The sequence below is a fragment of the Furipterus horrens genome, unplaced genomic scaffold (genome assembly GCF_987537825.1).
Source record: "Furipterus horrens unplaced genomic scaffold, mFurHor1.1.pri manual_scaffold_2, whole genome shotgun sequence".
Classification (NCBI taxonomy): Eukaryota; Metazoa; Chordata; class Mammalia; order Chiroptera; family Furipteridae; genus Furipterus; species Furipterus horrens.
The window spans coordinates 157,854,146-157,881,846 of NW_028327172.1; the positions used below are offsets into that span (position 1 = coordinate 157,854,146).

Genomic DNA, 27,701 nt, shown 5'->3' on the forward strand with positions numbered 1-27,701 from the left:
CCGTTTATCACAAACTGAATTGGCTTTATTATATAAGCAAAGAGGATTGAGTAAAAACTTTTACCTCATTTTGTAGAAGATTAAAGTACTAATATCTGTAAATACATTATGATTTATGTAATTTGATATTAGATAGGAAGAGAATAAAGGTAGAAATAGGCCTGCGGTTTCTTGACTCTTAGATTAGGTACATTAGTCATCAAACCTCTATTGACTGTACTGAAATTTTATAGCTTATATCAGCAAATAAATTTGTATGGCTTACTAGGCATACAAAGCAGGTGATAAGATAGTTTTATTTACCTTGTCTATTTTTTCCTAAGGGCTATTATACTGGCAAACATATATAACAAATTTTGAATATGTACTTACATATGCAAGATGGTGTGAATAGTACAAAATATCAGGGCTTATAATAAATATTATCTTTTGCATTTCTATGCACAGGTTTTAAAAGTAGTTATGATTTTACATGGTTATAGCTTTTATAAAATGGTAAATGAAAAATTTTGATGGAAAATTTTAGTACCTTACTATGCTTCAGATTAACTTAATACCCCATATCGCAATAAAATCATTGGCTTGAACAAAACTATATTTTTCAAAGAAATAGTTGGAAATGAAAGGCATATTTCATTGTGTTATCTCTATATGTTCATTTATTTAACAATTATGTATCAGCTGTCTCACTTGCCATTGGTCTTATAGTTCCTCTATTTCCAGCTACTGAATATACATTTGTTTCTGGATTGCCTATAGACACTTAATAGTCAGCTTCTTTATAGCCTGCTTAATTATCTTGACCTCTCAGTTTATTTCTTTTATACCTCCCATTTATCAGGAGGGTACCTATTGCAAACCCCAAAATCATTTTATCATCTTCCTTTCTCTTACCTTTCAGAACTTGTAAAAGATTCTATTTCCTCTCCTTCATCCTCACAACCTCCCAAGTTCCATCCCTCATCCTCTCTGTCCTGGACCTTTATAGCAAGAGTCTATCTAAGGTGTGCCTGACCACCTCACCCTCCACCCTCACTGTCACATACGCTTCCCAAGCAACCCACATGGCAGCCAGTTACTTACTAATATAAATCAGATCGCATTATTCTTCTTTTTAACATTTCTTATGGGTTCCTATTTCCTCAAGGATGAAGGGTAAATTCTGAATTTCCTAAGCTGATCTCAATTTACCTTTTTGAAACCTTTGGTTACAAACATCTTTGTGTCCAAACATCAACCCCATCTTTCTACTCAGTCTCCAAAACTGATTGCCCTCTGCCAACTCATCCCTTTAGTGTCGCCTCCTCTGTGGCTTTCTCTTCTCCAGGCAGAGTTAATTGCCTTCTTTTCTGTCTCCCTTTACACTATGTGTCTATCTTTATTATAGCTCATATTGCACAGCATCTTCTCATTACTGAATTTAGAGGGCAGGAACCAAGCCTTATTCAAACTAACAAAGGGTTGGAACTCAATATTTATTCTAGATTGGGAAACTGTTATTTATAAACTATACTGACAAAAAAATGGATTTTCTTCATTTTCAAGATGTACTTTTATATGTGCTAGTGAGATAAATGCTTTGTAACTATTCCAGAATTAAGAATTAGCCAATAGCCCTAACCTGTGTAGCTCAGTTGGTTGGTTGTCCTCCCGTAGGGAGAAAGGTTGCTGGTTCGATTCCTGGTCATGGCATATGCCTGGGTTTCGGGCTGGGTTCCCGGTCAATTGGGGCATGTGCAAGGAGCAACTGATCAGTGTTTCTCTCCCTCTCTTTCTTCCTCCCTTCCCCTCTAAGAATAAATAAATAAAATTAAAAAAAGAATTAGACAATATATTGTGGTAGAATAGAGTAGGATTGCAGCAAAGAAGAATGATAAGTTGTAATAGATTGGTTTTGGCCTTTCTTTTTGTGCATATTATGTGCTATATATAAACACTTTTATTTGTAACTATTGATATTGTTACCAAGGACACCCGAGTCAGGGGCTCCCTTCCTTGGTTCTTGCCTTGCTCACAAGAGAACAGTTCAAGCAAGAGATAATACATATAGTAGAAATGAAATAGCAAGTTTATTTATGAAATATACTTGAGCAAAAAGGCTACAAGTGGGTACCCTGACCATTGGGGTTCAGGGGTTATATACTTTAGCTAGTTTCTAGGTATGCCTCCTCCCCCTTGTAGACCTTGGGATCAATATACAATTACAGAGGCTTTCTTTCTCAACTAGTAAAGGCTTTCTGTCTTACTGAAAATGCTACAGAGGCTCTCTTTCCTAGCACAGAGTCTCAAGGACGCCCCTCCTCCTGTGCTATCTTTGCTTGTGATGTTCAGAACACCCAGCAATCTTATCAGACAGGGTTCGGGACTGCTGAATTAATGGGCGAGATGTGCCTCCCTCCCAGCTCCTGCATTGGTTTACTATCTATCCTACCTAACATTATCATTGGATTATTTTTCTGAAAAAAAGGTAGTTTCAGCAAATATGTGATATTGTCCCTTCAGAATTTGAAATGTTGGAATTAAACTGAGAAAGAAAATTTTCAATTAAGTCTTTAATATTTCATTTAAAGGTGCACATATTTGATGTAAGAAACAAGCTAAAACAATGGTGTGTGTAGATTACATTTACAATCAACAATAAACCTGATCCCTGACTATAACATCCTGTCAACTCCATTCATCACAATTCTTCACAAAAGAGCCTAACACTTAGGAAACAGTGGCTTTGTTACCGGTGGTATGTAGACTCTTGGTTCTTGAATTCAGCAAAGAAAGAACTCAGAGCCAAGAACTCTAGCAGGAGAGGAAGTTTATTTAGCATGCAAAGCAAAAATACATTCGAAGGGAAGATTTGAGTGGGCTACTTAGAGAGCTACCTTGGCCTTTTTGAAAGAAAGTCACAGAGGCAGAAGTGAGCCAGCTGGGCTGCACAGACACAGAAAACAAGTTACAGAAGCTAAAGGAGGTCCCTTGGAGACAGGTTCAGGGGGTTAGGCCAGGACAAGCTGCCGCTACCCACTGCCCTAGTTTTAAGAGATTAGGAGAAAGAAAGCAAAGATACAAGCCCGAAGAAAGGTGTGGGCTTGCTCTAGAGAGAGACACCATGCAACAGGTCATTTGTCTTAAGAGTCTTTTATTTGTTTTCTAAAGGCAGGAATTTTAGGGTAGATCTCAGGGGAGGATCTCAATAGAATATTCATCAGCTTTCCAGGCATGTCCTTTAATATGCTGATTCATCAAAATGAGCATGTAGGGTCAGGGTCCTGGTCTCTACAGATTGGTCAGCACTAGGGTAGGGGGCCATTGGTCATTGCATCTGGTCCTGATGCCAGCCATGGCCTCACTTCCTCTGGTTTTGCTGCTTTTCTGGGCCTGGAGCTGAAACATAACTGGGATGTAGATGTCATTTCTAGTTTGACAAAAACTGTGTGTGGTCAACAGACTTTGAGGCTTTGTTCCTAAGATTATATGATGCTGATCAGAATCTCATTGTTCTGAGGGCTTGATGCCTAAGGGAGTGGTCCTGCAAGAGAGAAGGAGGCAGGTGAGTCAGAACGCTGGATGAGATTTGAATCAGTTGTCTGTCTCAGTTTCCCCATTGTACTTGCCGAGGAATTTTCCTGGCTTCTTAGGTAGCCTGCCTCAGCTTTGCTATTTTTGTGTAATTGACAGCCATATTGTAGTAAAAACTCAGATTTTTTTACACTGCAAAGGTAACATAGAAAATACTGAAGAACAGAATACAGGAAAAAAATATGCCCATAGAAACACCATCCAGAGACAACTTTGGTTTTCAATCTTTCTTTTTTTTCTAATACCTAATTTTTATTAAACAGATGTGATCATACTTACTTCTATTAAAAAAGCCACTTGCCATGATGTTATTATACATTAGATAAACATTTAAAACTGTTACCTAAAATGCTGGAGTAGACATATTTTTATTTTTGTGTCTTATAATAATACTTTGATGTAGAGTTTATGAAAAAAGCTTTTGCTCTGTTTCAGATTTTTTCATTCAGAAAGAATCCCAGATATGAGATTATAGGTTCCAGGAACATTTTTATAGGTTGACTCACAATTCCAAACTGCTTTTTAAACAGGTTGTTTCAGCTTATACATCTACTCACAATGTCTGTGAGCACCCTTTTTATCTTAGCAGTCTTGAATATTATCCTTTACTTAAACATTTACTAATATGATAGCCAACTGAAATGTTACAATTTCTGTTGTTCGCTGTTGCATAGTAAGGAATAAAATCAAGGCTTTGGAATCTAATGTAACTGGTTTGGTCATAGCCCTGCCACTTTCCAGCTGTGTTACATTAAGCAAATTACTTAACAACTTTGAGGCTCTCTTTATTCATTGTCTTCCCCTCCCCCAAGCACAGGGGTGTTGTAATTATTAAAAGAAATAGTCACATAAAAGCATTTCACACCAGAGCTTGACACATGACAAACAACAGTGAATCTTCATTTTCCACTGCAAAAGAATGTAATTTACTTAATGTACTACCTAGGAATTTACTTATTACTTTGATTATTATGCATGCAACTTGTGGATGATTTCTTGCACTCCAGGGAAGTGGTCAGGGAACGATCTTAAAAAAAAAAGAACATACCTGACTTGCATCCCTCCATCCTTGAGGAATTTGCAATCTGAAGTCCTTTGAGTTAACTCTTGGTGCTTTTAATTGTTCAGAGAAGTCTCAAAGGGCAATGGTGGAAACTCAATGACGAGTATAGTCGAAATGATCTGGGGAGCGAGTTCCAGGAAAAGCTACTATCTCAGGGAAGGCAAATGCTAAGGAAATATGACTTATTGTTCTATAGAAGTTAAGTACACTCAGGGGGTTTTATTTGAAGCTAAAGTTTGTTCTTAAAAGGTAAACTATATGAAGCACCACAAACAGAGCCAGCTAGGCTAATCTGATGTTGTGCACTTGCTCTTTGTATATTTGTATAGCAAGTTTTGCTCTTTGCAACCCAGCAGAAATAGAGGAATCATGGCATAGATGATGACACACACTGACCAGAAGTCTATCTAGTCCCAGCCATAACTTAAGTGAGTAGGCTAGAGTTAGACTATGATCAAATATCTTCCTCTAAATTCATATAAATTTAGGTTTGATTGCTCTTTGGGGCTCCACATCCAACTTTTTAATCGACTCCTTCCAAATGCCAAAGAATGTTGGTAGTCATAAAAAATCATCAAATATGCTCGCCTGGATAAAAATCTGCACTCTCGTTTGGGGCCATATCCATCAGGGTAGTGGTGGAATTTAAAAACTGCCCCTGAAAAAGCAAGTTTTTCTAGTTGGGTGAAATCTGCCAAAATAATTTACTGTTCTTTGTTACAAATATAAATTCCTCTAAGATAGACCCATTTCTCTCTCCTGATCCACGATTTTCAAATTGAACAACTAAGCAACACACTCGTTCTGGTTCTGTATCACCTGTGGGAGGAATTCCTCTTTGGGGGCGATGTAGACGCCCTCGGTGAGTTTTCTGGCACCAGCGGGAGTTTCAAGTTTCCATTCATGGGGGTGGCGGCAGGCGCACGCTGGACTTTGGGTTGAGCTGCTCCGCTTCCCCTAACAGCCGGCTTCTCTGCAGCCCAGCCCCTGGAAGGAGTCTCTCTTCCTCCACTCTCGCCCCATTTCCCTAGGCGTTCTGGGGCCCTCATTCCGGCCCCAGCGGGATACACCCCGGGAGGGCGAAGCTCGTCGACTCCCTGCACGGCTGGCACTGGGAGCCTGACGGGCGGGGCGCGGCGCGGGCGGCTCTTGCGGCGGCGGCGGCGTTGGCGTTGGCGCTCGGGTCGCGGCGCGAGGCTGGCCGGCCGGCCGGGAGGGGGAGGCGGGGGGGGGGGGGGGCGCGGAGCAGCCCCGCCTTTCCCCCCCAAGAGCCACTGGGCGGCCATATTGCGGAGCTGTCTGCGGTGGCGGCGGCGGCGGCGCCTCTTCTCTTCCTACTGCTAGTAGAACCGCCTTTCCCTCTCTGCCGCAGCGCAAGGCGCGGCATCGCCGCTGAGCGCCGTAGCCACACTCCGGGCGGGAGGACCCGCTAGCTGTTGCGGTAAGCTGCCGGCGCCCCCCCCCCCCCCCCCCCCCCCCCGGCCCCGCTCTGCGGCTCCACCAGAGACGCTGAGGTGGCGAGAAGTTCCGGGGGCCTGCGCTGCTAGGGCCTCGCGCGCCTCTTTTCGCGCGCCACGGCGTCACCACCCTAACGGCCGGGCCGGCTGGCCAGGCCGCTCCCGGGGCCAGAGGAGCCGCGAGACCGGGCCCGAGTCATGACCGGGCTGCGGCCCGAATATGCAGTCGCACGATTCTCTTCCTGGCGGGCGCGGGGCTGCCTTCGGAGTCGGCCCGGCACCCCTCTGTGCTCCGAGGACGGTCGGATTCCCGCCGTATGGGCGCGGCCCTGGGCTCGGCCTGGCACATCCCTTCAGGATAGTTTGAAAATACAGATAGTAAGCGTAGGTAGAAATAGAATTTGCATTTTAGTGAAGGAAATTATTACAATTTCTTCCCCGGCCTCCAGTTTGAAAGTAAGGGTGTTGAATTACTAGAGAGCGTGCGTTCCGCCCTGGTGGCAAAGGGGATGTTGCATTTCGGGGTTTGGGCGCGGAGCCGCTCCTGGCCACCCGCACCCACGCTTCCCGGCCGCCCCTGTACCTGCTGCTGCTGCTGCTGCTGCTGGCGGCCTCGGAGCCTTAGAACTTGCTTGGGCCCCGGAGGCAGTCCGACAGTATTTTAGACCTCACCAGGCAAGTTGAGCACGTTACAGTCCCCCCCGCTCCGTTAAAGGGTTCTAAACTTAATTCTTAGGCTGGCTAGAAAAGGGAGGCACTACATTATTTCAGTTTAAAAAGAAACCTCACTTCCTATACATACAGGTATGTCATGGTTCTTTAATCATTCCCAATATTTGGTATTTTTTTTCCCTTGAAGAGAGGTTTGGAATAAGGTTGGAAATGTAAAGTCAACTACCTCAAAGCTGTATTTTAAAATACAGTTGAGATTTTCAAGAGGACATTTTAATGAGTCCTATGGCACCAAGACTGGCATGATGTAAATGGAAAAGCCTAAGATGAGTACTTGGACGGAGACATTACTAATCTATTGTTTACGGGGCATTTTTTAGAACACACACTAAATACGCTTTTATGTTTCTGACGGAGTTCTGAATGAACAATTACCTCGTTCATTTTGACGGAGAAATAATGGCTTAGTCCATTTGCCAAAACAGCATTATTAGATTTGAGAAGAGAGATTAACATTCAGACTTGCAGTTTTTTTATTTTTAGAATTCCATTGCTCTCAGTGTGCTTTGTTTTCCAGAGAGATTAATGATAATTTACCTCAAATATGACAAAATTTAGATCATTCATTTTGAAGTTAATATAGTATGCTTTAAAAAGGATTGCACTTTCTTTGTTTAATCACTTTTATATAGGGTGGAATTTAATAAGCAGTTAATACACTTTTTAGTAAGGAATAAATAGAAATACATTGGAATTCTTTAGGTTTATTTAAATGAAACAATTTGATTATGGCATTTAGAAATATTAAGTTCTTGCCCTGTGGATTATGCATAGTTTTGTTTACTCCTGTATCCCCTCACATGGAAGAGCGGGTAGGACAGGTTCAAATATTTGTAGAATAGATGTAATTAATTTTGGTGTGGGGGAAGTAGGTTGTGTTTTTTGTTTTAGACATTGTTGTTAATTAATTGAAAATTCATTTTTTCTGTGGTGGTAAGAAACGATAAGCTTTACTATTCCTTTTCTCTCTTGCTAACTCAGTAGTCTCAGGGAAGGGGAGCAAGGATTGTTTTTTGTTTATTGCTTTACCCTTCTCCAGAGCAGAATTGGGTTTTTAAATTCATTTTAATCTTTTGCAGGCTGTTGAAAGGCTCTATATTTTACCTTTACTTTAGTACTCAATCTTTAGTCTACTATGCATAGTTTAACATAATAGAGTCTGAAATATTGGATGATGGTGGCAGCTTTGTTTTTCATTCATTTTTAGTTTACTGCATTTTAACTTATGCCATTTAAAAATGGCCACTTTCTACTAATATTTCCCAAAGACCAAACCCTAAAAACATGTGTTCTATTAAGATTGTGAAGACTGAGCTATGCTGGTGGAGCATCCCTGATAGAGCATAGCTAATAGAATTTTATGCTACTGCTGTGAATCTGGGAAATCGAAGAAGTCACCCTTTCTTGGATGGCTTGGGACCTCCTTTAAGACCAAGAGCTAGGGGGTACTTCTTACCTACCATGAACCATTCTTGGGATTCTGGTGTAGTGGAACTGTATTGAGTTGCTATAGACTCCACACTTACAAGGTTATTTTAAGCCTGATGGTGTTTCTGAGGGCTAAAAGCTGTTTGGGAAACCTCCCTAACTTCTGCAATCAGTATATATGCTCACCTCTTAATGGTAGTAGAAGTGAGAATTCCTTTATCTCTAGCTTCTTTCAGAGAAATCTTGCCTTTCCTAATCGTTTTGGTTCCTTGTGTATTTCTCAATATAAATTTATATGAAAATTTATTTCAAACCATTTTTTAAGATTAAAAAAGTAATACATTTTAGGAGAAAGTTTAAAGACCCAAAAAGATGTAAAGGGAAACGTAAAACTCCTCCTCTCTCCCCAGAGCCCCTCAGCCTCTTTCCCAGTCCTGTTTCTCAAAAGTACGAATTTCTGTCAGCAGTTCCTAGTATGTAGAAAATGCGAGTGCTTACGAGAGGATAAACATATACTTTATATATCTTATTTTTGACGTTAAAGTCTATAAAAATAAGGTTACTTTATAACAGACATTGAAAGGATGTTTATTACTGTGTTAAACATTCATGTTTCTCAGATTTTCATCATTTGTATGGAATAACACAGTGGAATTTCCTATAACAGCGATTTTCAACCAGTGTGCTGCAAGAATTTTTAAAACATGCAATACCTGATTATTTAGTCAGGGGCACTGACCTCTCTTCCCTTAGATTGTCAAATAAAATAATGACAACAGAGCTGGCTGGGCAGCTCAGTTGGTTGGAGCCTCGTGTGTACACCAAAAGGTTACCAAAAGGTTGCAGGTTTGATCCCTGGTGGGGGCATATGTCAGAGGTAGTAACTAATTACCTCCCCTCTTTCCCTCTTTCCCTACTTCCCTGCACTCTCCCTCCCTTCCTCCCTTTTGCCCTCTCCCCCCTCCTCAAAATTATGCCTATTTGTCAGATCAGCAAAAAATTTATTTTTTGGTGTGCTGCAGAATTTTAGTAAGTTTGTGTGTGCCAGGAGACAAACAAGATTGAAAATCGCTGTCCTATAAAAATTCTTAAGGGTGCTTATGTATATGTGCAAATTTTCTTGACTAATGGTTATAGGTGAAATTCACCTCTTTAAGAAAAAAGAAAAGGTTTTATTTATTTTTTTAGAGAGGGGAAGGGAGAGAGAAAGAGAAACATCAGTGAGTGGTTACCTCTCATGCACCCCCAACTGGGCACCTGGCCTGCAACCCAGGCATGTGCCCTGACTGGGAATTGAACCAGTGACCCTTTGGTTGGCAGGCTGGCACTCAGTCCACTGAACCACACCTCCAGGGCTGAAGTTCACCTGTTGTTTTCTTCTTAAGAGTATGGTATATAAATCCCAGTGAAAAAATGGTGTCCTTTGAAAAACGGTTTATGGTTTTGGATAGTGAAATGTCCACATAATGTTTGTATTTGTACTTGGGAACTGTTTGAAAAGAAAATAAGGTCCATGTGATTCACTTTTTTATTTCTTCAGTTATTAACTAATTTCAGCCTCCCGGAAGAGAGGGGTTTATTCAGATTAGGAGATACATATAAGATTTTTTTTTAAATGTATAGACATCCTTGCAGATTCACTAATTTAAAATACTTAGTTTTATTTAGTGGGTAGATATTGTAAATTTGCATATGATAAGTTTTGTATTTTTTCTGTGGTAATATCTGTTACATTTTAATAGAATTCTAAATTAATTTTATGGATGTTATGTACAAATAAGGTAATTAGACTATTATCAAGTGTTCTAATGAGTATGAATAGAATGCTCAAGAAAAGCTTGTTACTTTTTTACTTTTCTGCATGATTTATTTACATTTTAAACAAACTTTTAAAATCATCACTGGAGGATATAGCTATTGATTTCAGACAGAAAAGGGGGGAGAGAGAGAGAGAGAGAAACATCCATCAGTTTCCTTCTTAATGCCCTCCCATAGGATACGGCAACCTAGGCATGTGTCTTGACCAGGAATTGAACCCACAACCTTTCTGTTTAACGGAGGACTCTCCAAACGAGAGACCAAGTGTTTAAGTAAACTATTTTTAAGGTCTAGTAAAGTTGATTTGTTTGTGGAAGATATTCTCTTTGCTGTTAACTATTTAGAAATCAGGTCAGGTCAGCAAACTGGTTTACAAGGCCAAAGCTAGCCTGCTTTTGTAAATAAAGTTTTATTAGAACACAGAAATGCCCATTCGTTTACATATTGGCTGCTTTTGAGCTATAATTACAGTTCATATTTTTGCAAATTTTAAATACTATCTGGTCCTTTACAGAAAAAGTTAGACCCCTGATTTAGAGAGGGGGAAAAAATCCTATTGAAAGAATATTTTAGATAAAGTATCAAAGAAGGAGGTACTGCATTTTTTTCCTTCACAATTACAGAAATTATAGAAGTTACGAATTTCAGTATCAGTAATCTTTATATATATATATCCCCCCCTTCCTGAGTTGTAGGTAGTCTCTGGGCTTTCAGGACCTTAAATGTTGTTTTTTTTTTTTTTTTCTTTTAATTTGTGAGAAGTTGTAGTTAATAGGACTGGCTGCAGGTGAAATTGTGAAGTGAGCAGTCTTTAGTTTCAAGTCTGTACATCATTTAAGATGCTATGGCTGCCATAACAGAAAGTTCTCAAAAAATGCTTCAATAATAAGGAAATTTATTATCTTACATAGTAAAGTCTTAGAGGCTCAAGAATAACAGTAATAACATCAAGAATTCATTCTCTTTCTAATTCTCTGTGTTGCTGTCTTCCCATGAACTTCATAGTATGACTGCTTCCTCTTGTTTCCAGTTTGGCTGCAGCAGGACCAGCATCTCATCCAGACACAACAATATCCAAAGAAATGAGAAATGTCTCTTTTACAGAAGGCCCCCCCCCCCCCGCCCCCAGCAGATACCTTAGTCTCATTGGCCAGGATTGGGGCACGTTTTATATCTAACCAGTCACTGGTGATGGTAATGGAATTGCCCTTTCTTCTAACTCTGTTTCCATTAGATTATTTCCCTTGTTCATATACTAAATGTTTTGGGTTCTTCTTACTTCCACCCAAAATCAGATACAAGATTGATCTGTCATACATAATCTAGCATGAATATGTGAGTTCATATTTATTTATGTATAATCCTCACCAGAGGATATGCTTATTGATCTTAGAGAGAGGAAGGGAGAGAGAGAGATCAAGAAAAAGAGAGCGAGAGAGAAGAAAACAGAGGAACATCGATCAGTTTCCTCCTGTATGTACCCCATCCAGGGATCGACCTGAACCCTAGGCATGTGCCCTGACCAAAGGTTGAACCTGCATCCTTTTGGGGTACAAGATGACACTTAACCAACTGACCCACCCAGCCAGCGTCAAATTTATTTAAATTATGGAGTGAAAATAATTGATTTTTCTGCTAAAATATTTTAAGGCAGGGGTTGACAAATTATGGGCCATGAGCCAAATCCAGCCTGTTGCCAGTTTTGCAAATAAAATTTTATTTGAATGCCTCATAGCTCATTTGTTTGCATATTATCTATGTCTACTTTGATGCTACAACAACAGAGGAATTACAACAGAGACCGTAAGATGAGCAAAACTTAAAAAGTTTATTTCTCTGGTCCTTTACAGACTAGTTTGCCAACCCCTGCTGTAAGATATCTTTCATACATTCAGATATTTATAATCATATGCCAAATATTCTTATTTGATGTGTAAGATGTTGAGAAGGTCACCCTCTAATGGGAATATAGTTATTCTATATGACATTATATAGGTAAAAGTGCATTAGTATTGCTATTAAATACAGTATTAACACTGAGCTAAACATAAAATAAACATTGTTCTGTGTATATTAGAGGTTTTAAGTCTGTGAGTCTTTGAACTTGGGTTGGGAAAAAAGTTCCATCTTTGTGTAATTTTATTTCATTATGAATGTGGGCAGCAGTAGCAGAGACGGTTTCCATTAGAAATTGCAGGTAGTTCATAATCCGTTACTGTTGCAGATATCTTAAAATGACACTTATACTCATCACTAGAAGTTTAAATATTAGATCCACTAGTAGATATTGTTTAAAGATTAATAAAGAAGCACATATCTTACTATGTTATAAATTTGTATGTTTTATATTTTGATAATTGTATTCCAGTATAATTGTTTTTTTGGTGTTATTTTATGTATTTCGTGCGTTTAAAAATTTTATTATGTTTTTAGAGAGAGAAACATGGATGTGTTGGTTTTTTTAAAAAATTGATTGGTTGTCCCACTTCTTTATGCACTCATTGGCTGATTCTTGTATGTGCAACCTTGGAATATAGGGATGACCCTGGAACCAGTGGAGCTACCAGGTCAGGGCAGATTTGTTGTTTTTTTGCATTTTACCCTGGCCAAGTAGCTCAGTTGGTTAGAGCATCATCTTGATACCTCACGGTTGTGAGGTTTTTTGTTTTTTTTTTTAAATTATTTATTTATTTATTTTTAGAGAGAGGGGAAGGGAGAAAGAAAGAGAGGGAGAGAAACATTCATGTGTGAGAGAAACATCTATTGATTGCCTCTCACATGTCCCCAGCTGGGGACCTTGTCCACAACCCAGGAATATGCCCTGACTGCGAATCAACCTTTTTGTTCCCAGGCTTAGCCCTCAGTCCACTGAGCCACACCAGCCAGGGCAAGGTTGTGGATTTGAGTCCTGGTCAGGGCACATAAGAAGCAACTGATTAATGCATAAGTGAATGGAACGATAAATTGATGTTTCTTTTCTTCCTCCTTACTTTCTCTTTCAAATCAATTAAAAAATATTTTATAGGAGGGGGTGCATAGAATTCATCAGAGGGGCCCAGGGTGGGTGAGATGAAGAACTTTTTTTGTAGATGTTGTTATTGATTTGACTGCCAGAGATACCTTATTAATTCAATTTATATTTCTCTTTGTTATACTGTTTCCCAGTTCCCTAGTAAATTGGCAGAGGAATTCTTTAGTAATTTTTTAGTCTAGAAAGACCAAAATCATGTTCAGAGATTACTTTTGTGTTGCAAAAAACAAACAAACAAACAAACAAAATTACAGCTAGGCTTGGGGAAAGATTATCTTAAGAGTAAAATTAGGCAGCCTGGTATAAATTATTGAAGCTTTAGTGTAGGCCCAGTGTGGACTAGACTTAACACCTGTTTTACCACCTGACAGGCAGGAAAAGTCTGTTGTGCTGCTGACTTACCATAGTGCAAGGTGTTAAGCATGAGGCTGTTTTTCCATTGTGTGAGGTAGAGAGGAGGCTGTTTAGGGTCCCATTTAGAGTTAAAGGAAAAAGAGGATGTTTTTTATGAATGATTTGTTTCTAAAATGTGACACATTTAGTGTTTGAGCACATATTCATGGAATTCAGGAATATGTATGCTGGTAGCATCTCTTTTAAAAATTATATTTTATTGATTGTGTTATTACAGTTGTCCCAGTTATTCCCACTTTGTCCCCTTCCACTTGGTACCCCCATCCCCTCCAACACTCCACCGTCCTCCTTAGTTCATGTCCGTGGGTCATGCATATAAGTTCTTTGGCTTCTCCATTTCCTTTATTATTCTTAACATTTCCTTGTCTATTTTGTACCAATTAATTATGCTTCTTAATCCCTGCACCATTTTCCCTTTCTCCCTCTTTTCCCTCCCAGTTGATAATCCTCCAAGTAATCTCCATACCTGTGCTTCTGTTCCTATTCTGGTTGGTTGTTTAGTTTTTGCTTTTTGGTTTCCCATTGTTGATAGTTGTGAATTTTTTGCCTTTTTAATGTTCATAGTTTTGACCTTTTTCTTAAATAACTCCCTTTAACATTTCATATAGTAATGGCTTGGTAAAGATGAACTCCTTTAGCTTTATGTTGTCTTGGAAACACTTTATCTGCCCTTCCATTCTAAATGATAGCTTTTCTGTGTAGAGAAATCCTGGTTGTAGGCCCTCTTGCTTTTTATCACTTTGAATACTTCTTGCCAACCCCTTCTTGCCTGCAAAGTTTCTTTTGAGAAATCAGCTGATAGTCTTATAGGCATCCCTTTGTAGTAACTCTCTGCTTTTCTCTTGCTGCTTTTCAGATTCTCTTTTATCTTTCACCTTTAGCAGTTTCATGATGATGTGTCTTGGTGTGCTCCTCTTTGGGTCTAGCTTGTTTGGGACTCCCTGTGCTTCCTGAACTTGTGTATCTATTTCCTTTCCCAAATTTGGAAAGTTTTCTTTCATTGTATTTTCAAATAAGTTTTCAATTTCTTGCTCTTCCTCTTCTTCTGGCACCCCTATGATTCGTTTATTGGCACGTTTGGAGTTATCTGAGTCTTCTTATACTGTGCTTGTTTTTTTGAATTCTTGTCCTTCATTCTGTTCTGATTGAAAGCTTTATTTCTTCCTTATGTACCAAATTGTTGATGAATCCTGGCTTCCTTCACTTCACTGTTGGTTCCCTGTAGATTTTCCTTTATTTCACTCAGTGTAACTTTCATTTCTTCCTTTATGTTGTTGCTGTACTCAGTGAGTTCTTTGAGCATCCCGATCACCAGTGTTTTGAGCTGTACATCTGAGAGGTTGGCTATCTCCGTTTCATTTAGTTCTTTATCTAGGGTTTTGTTCTGTTCTTTCATTTTGGCCATATTGCTTTGTCTCCTCAATTTTGCAGCCTCTCTGTGTTTGTTTCTGTGTATGAGGCAGAGCTGCTTTGACTTCCTTTAAAAGGCGCCCATCTGGATGAATGTGGCTCCTTTAAATCCTTGGTTGTTGGACTTCTATACAGTTCAATTTTCTGACAGTTCTGGGTGTTACTTGTTTTGAAGTTCAGTTGTAATTCTTTCTGTGGTTGTGTGAAGAAAGGAAAAATGCCTACCTATGCCTCCATCTTGACCGGAAGTTCTTGGCAGCGTCTCTTAATTTTTGGTTACTTTTCTGCCATGATTGTGTAGAGTAAGACTACTTTAAGAAATTTAGGAAGGGTGGGAAGGAGGGACTAATTTTTTTCTCAATAATTAGGTATAATGAGGGCAGAGGAAAGAAGAGTTTATTTTTACAATATATCTTTGATATACAGTGGTTTAGGTGATTATATATTCCTTTTTTTTTTTTAAGATAAAGAAGACACTGACAAAATATTCAACACGAATCAATTAGAGATGGAACCCTAGGAGACATGTATTTAGGTATCATGGCTTTTCATGTGACATTTGTCTGTTCTGCTACTAACAGATTCCAGTTTCAAGAACAAATACAGTAGTCCCTCTCTATATCGTGGTTCACTTATCATGGCCTCACTGTACTGCAGGATTTTTAAAAATATTATATTTAATTATTTATTGCTATATTGAGGGATTTTGCAGTACTGTATATGTATGTTAAAGTTATGTAGGTTTAAGAATGTAGAATATATTTAAGAACATAAGTATGTTTATAAAAGTGTGGAAAAGGTTAATAAGGGTGTGGGAAAGGTTAATAAGGGACTGGAAATGGTTTATAAGTGTGTGGGAAGGGTTTATAAAGCCTTAAAATATATATAAATACTAAAATAAATGTTAAGGTTTCTACTTCACGGATTTTCACCTATTGCGAGGGAGTCTAGAATGTAATACCCGCGATAAGTGAGGGAATACTGTACACTAATATAATTAGAAGGACTAGACATGTTCAACTGAAGTTAAATAATAATTGATGTATTTTTCAATAATCATTTGATTGGCTAAAAACTTGGGATTTAATTACATATACATACAGCCTCATCCTAAAAAATTTAAGGCAGAATTCTTTTCTGTCTCATATTATATGAGCTAGTAAACTGATATATAAACAAGTTAGTGAAATAAATTCTCATCTGATTTATAAAATTAGGAACATAACAAAAATGAGACCTGATTAGAATTAAGTGCTCAGTTCTGTGTATTCAAATATCATTTGTAAGGATACCTATGTTTTGACCTAGTTATAATGGGTGGTTATGCCTTTTTACTTATCTGTATGTAAATGTTGACAATTTGTCATTCTCTACCCCTCAGAAAATAGTTTTATCATGGCACATAGTTTCAACATTAATTGTGGTTTTAATCATTGGTTGTTATAATGAGTGCTACTGAGAATACTTTAGTACAGATTACCTTCTTTTGTAGTTGTTTATTTCTTTGGGATATATTCCAGAAGCATCCTGTTCAGAAACATGTTGTAGCTTTTGTTATGAATTGACAGGTTACTTTCGAAATGTGGAACCAATTTACAGTGCTATGAGCAGTATTTTTCTGCTTGTTTACCAACACAGATTCATCAGTACTGGCATGTATAATTAATAATTGTTTTGATAGTTTAATCAGTAATACTTTAAAGTCATTTTGAAATTTTTTTTAAGTATATCTTATTATGTTGTTACAGTAGTTTCAAATTTTTTCCCCTTTGCTCCCCTCTTCCCAGTACCCACCTTTCCTCCAGCAATCCCACACCCCTTAGTTTATGTCCATGGGTCATGCATGTAAGTTCTTTGGCTTCAACCTTTCCTATATTATTCTTAACTTCCCCTGTCTTTTTTGTATTTACCAATTATGCTTCTTAACCCCTGCACCATTTCCCCATTTCTCCCCCTTCCCCCTCCCAGCTGATAACCCTCCGAATTAACCTCATACCTATGATTCTGTTCCTGTTCTGGTTTGCTTGGTTGGTTTTTGTTTTTAGTTTTTAGATTCAGTTGTTGATAGTTGTGAGTTTGTTGTCATTTTAGTGTTCATAATTTTGATCTTTTTCTTAAGTAAGTCCCTTCGACATTTCATATAGTAATGGGTTGGTGATGATGAACTCCTTTAGCTTAACCTTGTCTGGGAAGCACTTTATCTGCCCTTCCATTTAAATGATAGCTTTGCTGGATAGAGTAATCTTGGTTGTAACTCCTTGCTTTTCATCACTTTGAATACTTTTTGCCAGTCCCTTCTTGCTTGCAAAGTTTCTTTAGAGAAATCAGCTGACCGTCTTATAAGCACCCCTTTGTAGGTAACACTCTGCTTTTCTCTTGCTGTTTTTAAGATTCTCTCTTTATCTTTAACCTTTGGCATTTTAATTAGGATGTGTCTTGGTGTGGTCCTTTTTGGGTCTAGCTTGTTTGGGACACTCTGTGTTTCCTGGACTTGTATGTCTGTCTGTTTCCTTTGCCAAATATGGGGAGTTTTCCTTCATTATTTTTTCACATAAGCTTTTAATTTTTTTTCTCTTCCTCTTCTTCTTCTGGCAACCCCATGGTTTGGTTGTTGGCATGTTTAAAGTTGTCCCAGAAGTTCTTAATCCTCTCCTCATTTTTTTCAATTCTTGTTTCCTCATTCTGTACTGGTTGACTATTGTTTTCCTCCTTGTGTTCCAAATCATTGATTTGAACCCTGGTTTCCTTCACTTCACCGTGGGTTTTGTGGGATTTTCCTTCGTTTCACTTAGCATAGCTTTCACTTCTTCTCTTAGGTGTTTGCCATACTCAAGCATATCTGTCAAGCCTTTGAGGATCTTTATCACCAGTGTTAGTCTCTTTTTGAAAAAAAGATTAGCCTACTTAGATATTATTAAATGTTATGATGAAGTTATAGGTCCAACTTTTATTTATTTGAATTATTGTTCTTTCATTTTAAGGAACTTGTTTTTCCTATTACAGCTCTATATTTTTATTTTAGAAATTTATAGATTAATTCTAACTCATTAGAGACTTAATATTTTAGAGTATGATCATTCTGGTCTTGTTATACTTTTTATTAATAATTTTTTAAAATTGATAATCTGTTACAGTTGTCTCAGTTTTTCCCCCTTTGCCCTCCTCTGCTCATCCCACCCCAGGTCTTGTTACACTTTTTAAAAGAAATGATGATACTGTATGTATGGTTTTATAATCTGTCTTTTAATCAGTATTTTGCAAATAATTTGCCACATCATTTAAAATTTTTTGGTGACATTTTGATTGGCTATGTTTTGGTATAGCAAAGCCTACAGATATATCTAACCTCTTAACTAACCTCTCAATATTCACTTTACTAACTTTTCAGTCTTATATATACTTGTATAAATAGCACTGTAACTAGAATCTTTGTAACTAGACCATTTACACATTTGTTATTTTCTTTTGAGTAAATATTCACAAATGAAATTATTTCCCAGTTTTGTTTTTTTGTTTGTTTTTAATGAAAAAAAGAAGACAAGTTGGTATATGGTAGCACTTGGAACTCTAGGTATCAAAAGCCCATTTGGTCATTTATTAACCCATATGATTTAGGACAAGTCACTTTTATACAGATGTTTCTTTATGATTTAAAGAATCCATATGCTACCTGTGTTGCTTGTCTCCTAATTTTTGTTAATAGGAAATTAAATGATCTATAAGAACATACAATTATATAAATATAAGGCATTGTTAAATAATCACTTTATGCTCATCTGGTAAATAAAGAGGTAGAACTGTATTATTCTCAGATAATTTAAAATTAACTGAAGTAAAACAAACTAACTTGAATTTTAACTTGAATTTTGAAAGAATACTGAATTGAATTTCAAGAGACAACACTGGTCTGAAAATAAACATTTTTAGAAGCTTCTTTTAGAAGTTAACCATATCTGTTTTTGCAAAGGCTTTGGTTAGATTCTGATAGTTAGGCTTGTTGCAGTGTAAAAAACTTAATTAGCTTGTGTAAAAACTTGGTTTTATTTATATTGATCTATAACATATTTTTTTTTTTTATGTCAGCAGACCTCTCTTTTTAAACCTAAAACTTTAATGATGGATTTTTTGTTTGAAAGGTCCTTTTCTGTAGAGTATAACTTGAAAACTTGGGTACATTATTTCCTAAACAAAAAGAAAAAAAAAATCCTACCTTTATTTAGTTCTAGTATTATGAGTAAAACACAGCTTCAGAAATTCTGCAGACCAATGGACGATATTTATTTATCTGCCTAACTGGCTCTGTGTTTGATAAATGCTTTTTCTGTAATTTGAGTGCTTTAACTTTGTTTATACCCTGGCATAGAATTAATGCTCACTTTATATCCTTTGTTTCTTACGAATGAGAACTTGCCCATGATAAGTAGTGAGCAGTCTTTGCTAACTTCTGTAGGGTGTGGTAATAGGGTCTGATATGATAATGGAATGCTAAATCAAGAAAATGTAAAAGTTGGTCTAGGACAACTAAAATTCCTTGTACTATGGAAGGAGCAAATCTGAAATACTTTGTATGGATACATACACAATTCAGGGCTTGTAAGACTCCCACATTGGCAAGGGACATGGGCTTTCTGTCCAAAATTACAAACTCTAAAGAAATAAGCTATAATCAACTGAAGATAGTAAAATAATAATATAGTGACATAAACATTCGTCGGCAGCCGTCCGTCTTGAGAGACGATGGTGTAGCGTCTTAAGAGTCCATCTGCACCGCCGAGAATGGCTGTGCAGTCCGACTCGGGAGTGACATGGTATCTGTCTCCTCCCGTGCGATGACGCTGAAGCTACAGAGCCTGGGCAGGGTAATATGGAGGGTCTGCTGTTGCCCATGCAGCAGACCCCCCCTCTCTTCGCAGCTGAAGGGTCCAAGGGAAAGACGGAGTCGATACAGCTTGGGTTCAGGTGCGCCGCAGGAGTTGCCGGTGTTGACCACAACATCAAACCGCCTTAGGGACTCCGGCTCCGGATTTTCTGTCGGGGTTTACTCCCTTAGCCTTTCCCCTGAAGAGGTATGCCGCAAGGCAGCGGAGGTTTTTTGGAGTCAGAGTTTTCCTTCTCTGATGTACCCTGACTGGAAGATCGAACCAGCGACACTTAGCTCGCAGGCCGACGCTCAATCCACTGAGCTAAACCAGCCAGGGCTGACATAAACATTATAGGGGTAAAAACATAGAGGATTCAAAACAAATTACACAATAAAATAGCATAGTATTGTTAATAAACATTTTTAAAAGCCAAAAAGGAGTTTCTGGAATTAAAAAATATATAATTACTAGAATATTAAACCCATAGACATTAACGCTTTGAGTGCCAATGTTGCTGTGAGCGATGCAGACAAATCTTCCCAAAAGTGCCAGCGTCGCTCCCAGCGACTCTTTTCTCGAAGGCTATAAATGTAAGTAACAATGGGATAATTCATATTTTATGTTTTGTTCTTTTTGTGCCTCAGGTTATATATTGATATAACTTTTTCTCATATTGATCCAAATTTTGAATTTTTACTCTTGTTCAAATACTGACATATTAATTCTATTATGATTTTTACTTACATTTTAAATGGTCCTTTTAATTTCATTTATCTTTGCAATACTCATCGAAACTATGCAGTGTGCATGATAAGGAAGCTTTTGCTAATGGACATTTTCATTGCTTCACGGTATAGCATTAGCATTTTGTTTATAAACTGTTTTTCACTGTTGATATCTATTGATATATGTCTCTAGGGTGAATGCCGTTTTTTTTTTTTATGTTATGAAGTTTTCTTTTTTTAAAAAAAAATATGCAATATTTGGAATACTTTTTGCTTGTTATCCATGTTGCTATGTGTTTTTTCAAATTATAATCATAGGTTTTATATTATGCCATATGTTATACTTCAAAAGCCATATCGAGGGAAAGAATTTATTTTTTCTAAATTGTTATAATAAAATAATTTTGATGCAATAAATATTTTGCTAAATTACATCAAAGAACACCGCTTACAAAAGAAGAGTATTTACTATATGTTGCGAAATTTTCAGCAAATTATTATGAATAATAATGTTTTTATGGACACTTGTCATAAACTCTGCATTTCTCAGCAAAATAGCCTAGCATTTCTCACACGAATTTTAGCAGTTACGCATGGCACTCAAAGGGTTAAAAACAACTGGAGAGAATTAGAGATCAGAGGAATGTTGTACAGTGAGATAAAGAGATGGAACAAATGAAAAAGTAGGCATGGTTAGAGAATAAGATACCCAGTATATGTATAAGAAGAATTGCTGAATGAGGAGAAAAAATGTGAAAGAAGCAGTGGCTAATACTTTTCCAGAATTTACGAAGAGCATAAGTTGTCAGATTTAAGGAAGCTCACCAAATCCTGAACAAAATAAATAAGAGCAAATCTGAAGAACATTCCTGTCCTCCCAATTAAAAAAAAAAAAAAGCAGAGAAGAAAGGCATATTACCTCAGAGAAGTGAGTTAGATTGACACTTAACTTCTCATCAGCAGTAACATGTCCCAGAAAAATAATATCTTTCAAATGCTAAGGGAATAACCATCAGTGTAGAATTCTGTATGAAATTCAATTATTACTTAATTATAAAGGAAGTATTCACTGGAAAGATGTAACACTTGTAAATCTATGCTCACCTAATGACAGCCGAAAGCATATAAATTAAAAAATGGCAATTTACAAGAAGAAATTTGTACTTGGGAAAATGTAATCCATTTTTTTTCAAATTAAGTAGACTAAAATGAATAATAGTAGAGAGACTTTAAAGAAAACATTAAATACTTGGTGTAGCTTAATCTAGTTTATCAAATTCAGAAAATATATTTTTATTTATATTTGGAGCGGTCAAAAAAGAAACTAAACTGACCAAGTACTAAACAAAGGAAACCTAAATGAATTATTTGACTATAGTATAGTAAACTTAAAAATAAATGGTGTAAAAGGTAGCATTCTGCCCCCAGGCCTCTCACCATTACATTTGAAAACTTAAAAAAAGCTCTTAGTAGGGATTAGAAATCATAATTAGAAAATGAAACATTTAGAGCTAAACAATGAAAAAGTACATATAAAAACCTGTGTGAGAAACCACTAACATGACTGAGAGAAATTCTATGGATTCAAATAGAAAGTAAGATATTTTACCATTTTCTTAAAAAATAGTCCCCAGAAAAGGATTTTAAAATTTGTGTTCTTAGGAACTTTCCCATTGCAATTCTCATGTTCTCTTTTTCTTGAACATGAAAGTTCAAGATGGGCACATTGACCTGAAGTGCCTTTTAGTTTAAGTGAGTTTGGAAAGCTCAGAGCTCATCTGATAAGAGACAAAGAAATCTAGCACAGATCTGGTGTTTAAAAAAAAAAAAAAAAAATCACTTAAGACCTGGCTGGGTGGCTAAGTTGGTTGGAGCTTCTAAAATCAATAAAAACACATCCTTAGGTGAAAATTTTTTTCAAAAAATCACTTAAAACTTATACACTCTGGCTACATTATAGGTATTAAAATATATCCCAATGGTACAAATAGGGATAAAAAATTCCTAATATTTTATATAAATTGGTAGTTGTGGCTTGGGATAAAAATTTCAATGACAATAAACACTGATTCAACAAGTGCTTATGTAATCTGGAAAATTTACTGTGACTCAAAAAATTTTGATACATTTATGTCATATCAGGAGTTGGAAGAAAAGTGTTCTATGAAATATGAGATAAAGCAAACAATATTCTGAATTAATATTTTATGGATTATCTGTTTTAATATTTAAGTGTACTAATAAATTATGCATAGTTGGTTATTTTACATATTCAGAGTAAAATTATTTTAAAATATTGTAACTGGCAAAATAGGAAGATCATTTTATATTTGGAACTGCCTTATAATTGGGCATACTTAGTTAATGACCTTAATACACGTATTAGAAAAGAAAAAAGATTGGAAATTACTTGGGTAACCTTTCAAGTTTAGGGATTAGAAAATGGGCCATAAAATAAAGCCAACAAGTGACAAGGGAAATGATGAAAAGAACAGAAATGAACAAAAGAAAAATATATGAAACAAAATAAAAAATGAAAGCTGCCCTTTAAACCAGCAAACTTATGCCAAAATTAATTAAACAAAAGGAGAGGCACAAAGGGAAATGACAAGAGGATTATATCTGCAGATGTAGTAGAGATATTAAAAATCACAAGAACAACTTTCTAGAAATATATTACCAAGAGTTTTATAGAAAAGCAGATTCAGCTACAGAGTAGGGTTTTAAGTGTTTTGGCTATGTTGTATTTGAGATAATCTTTACATGTTGAGCAAGCCAAGTTAGTCAAGCAAGTTTTGGGTATGTACAGATTTCAGAGTCACTGGCTTATAAATGATGTTAATCTCAGGTCCATTTGGAGGCTGTTCTAAAAACCTGAGATGAGAGGGATCTGAACTAAGGCAATGGAAGTGGACTAAGGGTATAGAATTAGAAGACAGAGCTGAAATAAATTTAGGTTATGAAAGTAGGTGACCACAGGAAAGGAATATCTGTCTTACCACTTCATAGCTAAGAGTTAAGGAAATGATTAGACTGAGGAAATGAGAAGTTTAATACTTCCAACTGAATTTCATAACTCAGTGTATTATAAAAAAAAAACTCCTACATTCCCTGTCTTAGAGAGGTTTATTGGCACGTGATTGAGTAAAATTTAGGTAAATGGCCTTACTTCAATGCTTTTACTTTCATTTAGTTTGAAGACTTTTCAGTTTTATTGATTATAACATCTTAAAAAGCAATTGATAATATAGTTTTAAAACATGAAACCTAATTGTATATTAATATAGTTGAGGCTAGTATAATGAATAGTTTCTTGGCAGAGATATTACCAAAATAAACTGATCTTCAAGTAATAATTTATCTAAGTTACCTCTCACTGTAGGTTTTCAAATTGGAATGATAATGATTTTTTTCTGGACATAAAGTATGATTAAGAATGTTTGATCTTTAGGTAGATTTGTGGGGGGAAAAACACCTTTGTTAGATGTTTGTAAGAGCATTTACCCTAAGACAACAGCATGATAATTTTTCTGGATTAGGATTCACTTCTGTTGCCATAGCGGGAGAGGATATAATTAACATTAGTTTTATCTATGTGTCAGTGAGGGCCATTAACTTGCTGGTGAAGTAGCATGCAGATTGCTGTTGTGCGGACTATGGCTGTTCTGCACATCTTAGCTGAAAAAGCTACTCATGCATTTACTTGGATTTTTAAACTTTGAAGAAGAAAAAATAATTTTCTTTATAAAATTATCTTTCATAGTTTATATTAGAATTTCCTTTGTCTTTGGCAATACAGAAAAAAGGTTGAAAAGTATTTTTGAGTTCATTTGTTTAGACTTGAGTCCGTCTGTCCTCACCTTCGCTATCTCTGTGTCTACTAGCCTGGGTCTAGTGGGTGACTGACGCAAGGACAGCATTTGGGCCCTTGTTCCCTTGCTGTGTGTTGTCTCTAATTAAAGTTTTAGTTGGTGATCAATATGCTTTATGTTATTATGTTATTTGAGACTCATGCTATTTTAAATTACAGCTGTAAATATTTTTATAGAATGTGAAATAATAGTAGAAAACATTAAAAATTATAATGAAAGTTCTGTTACTTTAAACTGACGTTTTAAATTTTTTAGAATTGTACACCTGATACATAATTTTATTAACCAGTCACCTCAATAAATTAAATAAAAACTTAAAAAATAAATAAAATGTTTAAATTTTAATGTTATTCTATACATATGATTAAATAAAAGCATTATATTAGAAAGATAATAGGTCAATTATGCTTTCTTTTTCTTTCACAGAAGGTGACAACATAATTTATAAAAGTGAAGAATTTTTTTAAAAGGTGACAAAAAGAGAAAGAAAAATGCCGAAACCAGTAAGTATATTTTATTTTACTTTTGCCACTAGTTATATAGCATGAAGTTCCTTTTGGAACAAGGCAAAGTATTATGGTAGAGTCGCTGGGATGAAAGACTCTGGTATTACTGTTATTTGTTTTAGATCAATGTGGCTAGAGTGCAAAAATGTTATGTAGGCCAATGAAGGTGAAGTATAGGCAACATTGTAGTTCAGTTTTAAGTTTATGGGTTCTAGAATCAAACTGTCCAGTTCTTGTCCTGACTTTGCTATTTAATTTGAGTACATTTGTTTGATTAGTTTAGTCTCTCCAGCTCTTAAATTCTTCATATATAAAATTGAGATATATATGGTGAGCATTGGAAGAAGTTGGTACACATTCAGTGCTCAGTAGATAACAACTTACTGTTAAATAGGAAGAATGAGAGGTTCATGCATTAATAATTATTTCATAATCCTGGCTTTGATGCTGGTGATACCAATGCTGATATTATATAATCTTAGATTTTTTACTTAAGGGTATATGTGTGCTCATTTTACTTAGTTTTATAATTATGCAGTTCTTAAGTTTTATTCCTTTTTCTTTAGATTTTCTTTAACAAAATTTGGGTGTTTATTTCAATAGCTTTCTTTTGGTCAATTACTTTTTAAGAAAATTATTGGTTATAGTTATTGAAATTTTTTGGCATGGGTATCATTTTGGGATTGCTTTAAAGACTTAGCAGATAACAAAGTATGCATTCATTGTTCAAGGGAGAGAAGTATAAAGAAATAAAAGTCATAACCATCAGAAAGGAAGAAGTAAAGTTTTCTATTTGCAGCTACTAGAACTAGTAAATGAATTCAAGATTGTTGGACAGAAGGTTATATTTTTAAAAATCAGTTGTCTTTTTTATATACTAGCAGCAAAATTTGAAAAATTATTTGTAACAGCATCAGAGACATAAAATACTTAGAAATAAATTTACAGAAACTGTACAAGATCTCTATACTGAAAACTTCTGAGAAACTAAAGACCTAAATATACAGAAAAGTATATATTGTCTAGATGTGTCTAGAAAACATTAAAATGTCAATTCTACTTAAATGTAATAGTAGATTGAATGCAATTCCAGTCAGTTAAATTTTAGCAAGCTTCTTTGACTAAAATTGACCAGCTGATTGTACAAGGTATGTGGAACTGCCAAACCAAAATTTATGTGGAATAGCCAAAGCAATTTTTAAAAAGAATGAAGTTGGAAAACTTCGCACTCCTGAATTTTAAGACTTATTCACAAGCTATAAAAATAAGAAAGTGTGATACTGTTGAAAGGATAGCTAATAGGATCAGTGGAACAAAAATACACTGACACACATATATTATAAAGAAAATATCATTATATTTTCAACAAGGTTATCACAGAATTCAATGAGAAAATTAAATTCTTTCCAACAAATAGTGTTGGAACAAAAGCTTATCCATACAGAAAGACATGAACATAAACCCTTATCTCATGCTGTCATTACACAAAAATTAGCTCTAAAATTAAAAACCCAAATTATAAAATTGCTAGAAGAAAACATGAGGAAACATTTTTGCAGCCTTGGAATAGGCAAAGTTTTTTATAGAATGCAGAGTTTTTGAACCGTTGAAAAAATTGGATTTCATCAAAATTAAAAACAGTAATAAAATGAAAAGATAAGACAGAATGGGAGAGAATAATTGCAATATAAAGTGCTTATAGAACTCAGTAAGTCAAATTTTTTAAAAATGGGAAAAAACTTTAAATAAATACTTCACAAAAGAACATATATTAATAGCCAGCAAACACTCAGAAAGATCTTCAATATCTTCAGTATAAGGAAAACACAAATTGAAACTACAGTGAGATAAGACTTTATACTCATTAGAAGTAAAATCGAAGACTAAAATTGAAGACTGATGGTATTGAGTTGGTAAGTATGTGGATCAACTGGAACTCTTAATTTCTCAGAGGAATGTGAAAGTTTGCAACTGCTTTGGAAAACTCAGTATAATTGGAGATTATTTATTTCTTAGGGTAAAGATTCAAAATTGTATATACAGTGGGGTATAATAAACTATATATTGTTAATGCATAAAAATCCTGGAAAAAAATAATTAAAAGTAATGTATTTTTTCCTTTAAACTTTTTAGCTCAGTATTTAAATAGCCACCCCCACCCTCTTCCAAATGAAAAAGAAAAGAAAGTTTAGTTTTTCAAAATGCAAGCTTGGAGAATTTAATTTGATCTTGTTGGCCCAGCTTGTTGGCCCAGCTTTATACTTAGTAGATATGTAACCTAGGTCAAGTGACAACTTTTGAAGATGTTTTTTAAATTGTAAAGCTGATTTAATAATGTGCTTTTATTACCTCAGAGAATTACTGTTAGGATGAAATGAAAAGACTTTACAAGTTGCCTTATAGTGAGTGCTTTTATGTTAAAGATATTGATATGTGATATTTGTATTTTTCATGTTATTTATGTTAATAGCTAATAGGTTTATTCTTGTTACATTTAAATGAATATCTTAAAATTTTCTCAGTTGTAATTTTTATGTTTTGATAGATAACCCACTAAACAGAAATGTTTGGGGAATGTTTTGTGATTTAAGAGTGTAAAGAGATCAGACCTGGAAGTTTGAGGACTTTTGGCCTAGGGCGTTATTATTGTCTTTATAATTGAAGGTGAGTTACTGCTGTGTCTGGCTTGCAGCCAGCAGGAAGGGAGGAAAAAGCACAGGGAAGCTTGCTCACTGTTTTATGCCTCAGCCTGGAAGTGGCCTATATCTCCTCTGCTCACGTCCTGTGGTAAGAGCTTAGTCACGTAGCCG

The 27,701-nt window shown here is 36.0% G+C and overlaps 1 protein-coding gene and 1 long non-coding RNA gene across 3 annotated transcripts in view; one reads left to right on the forward strand and one right to left on the reverse strand.

Moving 5' to 3' along the window:
- Positions 1-3,397: 3,397 nt before the first annotated feature.
- LOC150019806 (uncharacterized) lies at positions 3,398-5,722 on the reverse strand. Its single transcript, XR_016509300.1, has 3 exons — positions 5,456-5,722; positions 4,622-5,294; positions 3,398-3,523 (listed from the first exon to the last, which is right to left on the reverse strand). It is a non-coding gene; the product is annotated as an uncharacterized LOC150019806 (long non-coding RNA).
- A 221-nt stretch (positions 5,723-5,943) lies between these two features.
- Positions 5,944-27,701, forward strand: part of LOC150019807 (radixin-like) — a 112,956-nt gene continuing 91,198 nt past the window's right edge. Inside the window, exons 1-2 of one of the 2 annotated variants that reach the window (XM_090266689.1) lie at positions 5,944-6,077; positions 24,812-24,888. In XM_090266689.1, the coding sequence (XP_090122815.1) occupies positions 24,877-24,888 (12 nt within the window). In that variant the 5' untranslated portion in view covers positions 5,944-6,077; positions 24,812-24,876. Of the gene's footprint in view, positions 6,078-24,811; positions 24,889-27,659; positions 27,679-27,701 lie in introns of those variants that run through there. The other variant, XM_090266688.1, reaches the window with a different exon arrangement.